The sequence below is a fragment of the Bidens hawaiensis genome, unplaced genomic scaffold, assembly GCF_021521415.1.
Source record: "Bidens hawaiensis isolate Kalapana, Puna unplaced genomic scaffold, B.hawaiensis_p1.1 tig00006888_1, whole genome shotgun sequence".
In the NCBI taxonomy this organism is placed as follows: Eukaryota; Viridiplantae; Streptophyta; class Magnoliopsida; order Asterales; family Asteraceae; genus Bidens; species Bidens hawaiensis.
Window position 1 is genome coordinate 96,628 of NW_027491469.1, and position 4,637 is coordinate 101,264.

Below are 4,637 nucleotides of genomic sequence, written 5' to 3' on the forward strand. Positions count from 1 at the left end.
AAACCTGGTTTCGGTTTTCGAGTATTACCAGGTATAAATCGGGTACAGGTTTCGGTACTAAAATGCATACGCTATGCCTATCCTACGGGTAGGGTCAAGTACATGTTCGGATAGTAAAAACCCGGGTATAGTTCCGGGTTTTTTCGGGTCTGGCTCTGGGTTCGGGCATTTTATGCACCTCTACCTTAAGCCATCTAACCTTCTGGTTCCTGCTTCGACCCGTTACAGAACATGGGTTCACAGGCAACTCCTTCATTTCATTTAAGATTTTAAGCAAACTATATACTACATATATCTAACTTACAAGCATAACCTCATGTTAACTACCAAAAGATAGTAGAGATGTTTAATTACTCCTTTACAATTAAAAAATCAAAATAAATAGATAATATCGACTATTATCGAGCATACCAGGCATCTAGTACCGATATAGCTGAAGCTCTTTGCCTGTGAAGAGCTTGCTACTGAATCCTTTCAATTTTTCATTCATCAACCCACCAACGAATCGTTGTTGATCCAACAGTAGTCTGCCACTTCGGTTGCCTATATCGTATCCAGGCGTCGACACGCAACTGGCTCCCTTCATCATATCGCCCTCTAGCATGCGCAACACCTTAAGGAAAATATATGTTAATCGTGTTTCAGATTAGGGAAAGACAGATACAAATGTCGAAAGGAACATGGAAGTACCTGAGACATGCGAGGTCTTAAATTAGGATCCCTTTTGATACATAGAGAAGCGGCATTCACCATGCAGTATATCTCGTGAGCTGAATAACTGGTTCCTAACCGAGGGTCGATTAACTCGTTAATCAGACCTTCTTCCAACAACGGTCGTGCCTGCAAAATGTTGGACAAAACAGACAATCAAGAACAAACAGCTTGGTTGATTTGCAAAGAAGTGTTCAAGTGATTGTGGTTTCTTCACAAATATTGTTTTACGTTAATTATTTATAAAATATGTTAATATGAACAAAAAGTGTTAGCGGGTCAGCCCGACAAAACCCATTACATTACTTAATAATTTGAACATGCTACCAAGAACTCACCCATTCTGCAAGGCATTGTTGGCCCTTAGGCCGCTTAAGATCCACTGCTTTTCGCCCTGTTATAAGCTCCACCAATACGACCCCAAATGAATATACATCCGCTTTTTCAGTGATCTGCCCGCTCTGTGCATACTCTGGAGCTAGGTATCTAGTTTTAAAATAAATGTTTATTCACAATATTATAAAAATCGTTTAAAACAAAATCAGAACAAAAAAAAAATAAAAAAGATTCGTTAGACTTACCCAAATGTTCCAATTACTTTGGTTTCTTCTTCTATATCTCCGTCAGGTTGCCACCTTGCAAGGCCAAAGTCTCCAACCTAGCAACCAAAAATACAATAACCGTTTAAAGTCCACTCTAAAAAGGACTAAAGGTTAATATTGGTCATTTCCAAATGAACAATTCTGCTTGCTTAAAAAATGTTGAAATGAAAACAGAATCCTATTTTAAACAAAACAAGAAGGCGTAAGGAGCGTGAGTTTAGTTTGGAATACCATAGGTTCAAAATCATGAGTGATCAAGATGTTGTTTGGTCGCATGTCACGATGCACAATGCAACCTACTCTGCATTCTTCATGAAGATATCTCAATCCTCTAGCAGCTCCCAAAGCAATCTTTTGGCGTGCTGACCACTGTAATGTATCTTGACCATGGCCTGCATACGAAAGAAGACTAAATTGGAGCCTTTTTAGCATCACATAAAAAGCACATTATTCAGCAAAGGTAGTTTTAACAATTACCATAAAGATGAGAATCCAACGAACCGTTGCAAACATATTCATAAACCAACAGTCTTCTTCGATCTTCCATACAAAATCCAATCAACATAACAACATTCCTATGCTGTGCACAGCTCAGCACTTCAACTTCTGAGCAAAATTCTTGATCTCCTTGAGAACTTGCCAATTTATGCTGTTTAACAGCCACCGCCTGTCCATCTGGCAGTACACCTCTGTGTACAGACCCAAATCCTCCTTCAGCCAAGAAATTATCTTGAGAAAAACCGTTAGTAGCAGCCTCTAGCTCTGCATAAGTGAACCATCTTGGCGGTTTTCCAAACACCGGTGCTTTGTGTTGGCATTTTGAGCACAATGGTGGTGGGACCGAAGGTGTGCTTCGGGACATAGATATTGCATCTCTAACATTACCTTTAAATTGAGTAAAGTCTACATCTGTTCGCAGACTTGGCGATTGACAACTTGAGGTCAAAATGTCAACCGCCCATGGTTGGAACCTTAAGCTAGAAAAAGATGAAAGACGCTCACTTTCCGAGTCTGAACCCGAGTCAATGAGATCCCGGTTGTCCTTTATGGATAAAGATTCGTATTTCTGAGACCCACCGGTCATAGGCATGAAAAATGGTAAATTACATTGATCAGAACTTGAAACTGATGAAGTCGCAGGTTCGGTTGCAGTTAATGCATCGGGACTACTAGTTGGAGTTGCAAGTTCTTTAGTGGAATATATAGATGGTTTTTTGGCATTTTGTAGACTTTGAGATGGTTGATTTGCTTTGGGTTGTTTCTTAGGTGACCCAATTAAATTCAGCCGAATAATTTTTGGCTTTGATTTCTTCATTGTCACAATGTTGCATTGCAACTCCTCCATGCATCGCTTTTGTTCATGTTTCAGCTTTCTACAAGGAAAAAAAGACACGTTAGCACGGCCTATTTCAAAAGTATTGGTCAACATAATATATTGATTGCAGTTTAGAGGATTACTTGTCCAATACAACCCATGTAGCTTGAATTTGTCTAGCCTCTGCAGCCACTGCTCCATACGGTGATCCAGAAACGGTTTTTATCTTCACATTTATCTTTTATAATACCATGGCAAACAAAAATTATTAAATTTTAATAATCATGTAGATGACGAAACACCAAACAATATGAAATATGTAGGATTGTATGGACCACAGACCTTATTGGGATCATACATGTTGTGTAGCTGAAGGATCATCTGGGAACAAGAATCGGCTATATCACTTTTCCCTAAATATGACCTCCAATGTCTACTAGCACAATCTCCGGTAAATCTCGGAAGACCCCATAATTTTCTTCCTAAAGTAGATAAAACAACCAATTGTTAATAACTTTTGTACATCCATCAGTTTCTAAGATTTTTCATTTGAAGTATTCAAAATTCAAATGTGATAGATCTGTTTATTTATATGTTCTACTGTATGACTTATTTTGACAATATAGTAATCAAAACACGGTGCAGAATCATGAATAAGTATAAAATTACCTGAAATTAGTGAAGGGATAACAACAACCAGTGTAATGCAGTGTCCCGGTTGTGCGACATGAGTCAAAGTCCAAACCAAAGCAGTCTTTGAAATTTCCCTAGACGCTTTAACAGCAACAACCACCATCTCGACAGCATTTGAACCCTTCTGCGGCTTTACAACACTCATTTCTTTACTCATCGAGCTCAAAAACGCATTACGGTAAATTCGATATCTACAATGAAAAACTGCATAAATTAATAAACTAAACCTATAATGTGATATGGTAAATATATAAACAAGACAGAATAATTGATGTCCATAACTGTCTATTTTGCCACAGGCCCCCAACTATATAGTTTCAACTGTCAGTGATTTAAAAGCAAAATAATGCTCAATTGTTCTGTAAAGAGTGATTGAAATTAATACCTGGTACCTTCACCTTTTTTACCAGCACAGTTAATTCCTTAACAAACTCCTGTACAAATTGTACAAAAATAGAAAAGTAAATAATTTCAGGAGGCTTGTGTAGGTGTGTTTACACAGTTAACTTTTTATTCCCAAATCTGCAAAACTACAAACAAATAGATCCAGAAAGTGAACTAAAAAATTCAATTAGTTCATGCAGGACACGTTAGGTGTAAACGAGCCAAGCTGCTCGCGAACTACTCGAGCTCATATCAATAAAAAGCCCGAACTGAGCCGAGCTTTTTCGAGCGTGGGCCAGGCCCGAGCCTCAAATAAAGCTCGTTTAGTTATCGAGCACAAGCCCTGTATGGGAAGCTCGTTTAGACTACACAGCTGAGCTCGAGCCGAGCTTTGGCTCATTTAAGGTACTACAGGAGCTCGAGCTCGAGCTGAGCTTAGGCTCATTTAAGGTTTATATCAAAATATATAAACATAACTAAAAACGAATATAAATTAATTAATAAATAATAGCGAGTCGATGAGGAGCTCGAGCTGAGCTTAGGCTCGTTTAAGGTTTTTCTGAAAATATTTAAAAGGTATATAAATTAATTAATGAATAACAAATGGTTCGAGCCCAAGCTAAGCTCAAGCCGAGCCTCAGCTTGAAAGTACAACTCACAAGCCGAGCTCGAGCTCTCGTAAGTCAAAATGAGCCAAGCTCAAGCCTACTCGGCTGGTTTACACCCCTACTTCATAATAATACGTACAGTTTCTAATTTCTAAACCTTTGCCCTTTGGAGAAGGCTAAAGAGCTGACGTAAGCAGATTCAAACTCTTAATGCTACTGAATGACTGTACAAACACGACGTCACGTTAGTAAATCACAAAATAATTTAACAATTGAACAGCTTATATAACTTGTCTAATAAAATTCATAACTTATAACGCAATT

The 4,637-nt window shown here is 38.3% G+C and overlaps 1 protein-coding gene across 1 annotated transcript; it reads right to left on the reverse strand.

Moving 5' to 3' along the window:
• Positions 1-359: 359 nt before the first annotated feature.
• LOC143633747 (inactive protein kinase SELMODRAFT_444075-like) lies at positions 360-3,810 on the reverse strand. Its single transcript, XM_077101994.1, has 10 exons — positions 3,707-3,810; positions 3,298-3,525; positions 2,971-3,110; positions 2,772-2,866; positions 1,791-2,686; positions 1,545-1,705; positions 1,293-1,369; positions 1,050-1,197; positions 691-840; positions 360-613 (listed from the first exon to the last, which is right to left on the reverse strand). The coding sequence occupies exons 2-10, from the start codon at positions 3,476-3,478 to the stop codon at positions 419-421; spliced, it is 2,043 nt and encodes a 680-aa protein (XP_076958109.1). The 5' UTR covers positions 3,479-3,525; positions 3,707-3,810; the 3' UTR covers positions 360-418.
• Between the last annotated feature and the right edge of the window lie 827 nt (positions 3,811-4,637).

Bases quoted from the DNA above. Each gene is read 5' to 3' on its own strand.
- LOC143633747 (XM_077101994.1), bottom strand. From the start codon at position 3,478: ATGAGTAAAGAAATGAGTGTTGTAAAGCCGCAGAAGGGTTCAAATGCT. The intron at 1,706-1,790 runs GTAATTGTTAAA...TTTCGTATGCAG, and splicing joins GTTGGATTCTCATCTTTATG to GCCATGGTCAAGATACATTA. The intron at 1,370-1,544 runs GTATTCCAAACT...TTTGGTTGCTAG, and splicing joins CTCATGATTTTGAACCTATG to GTTGGAGACTTTGGCCTTGC.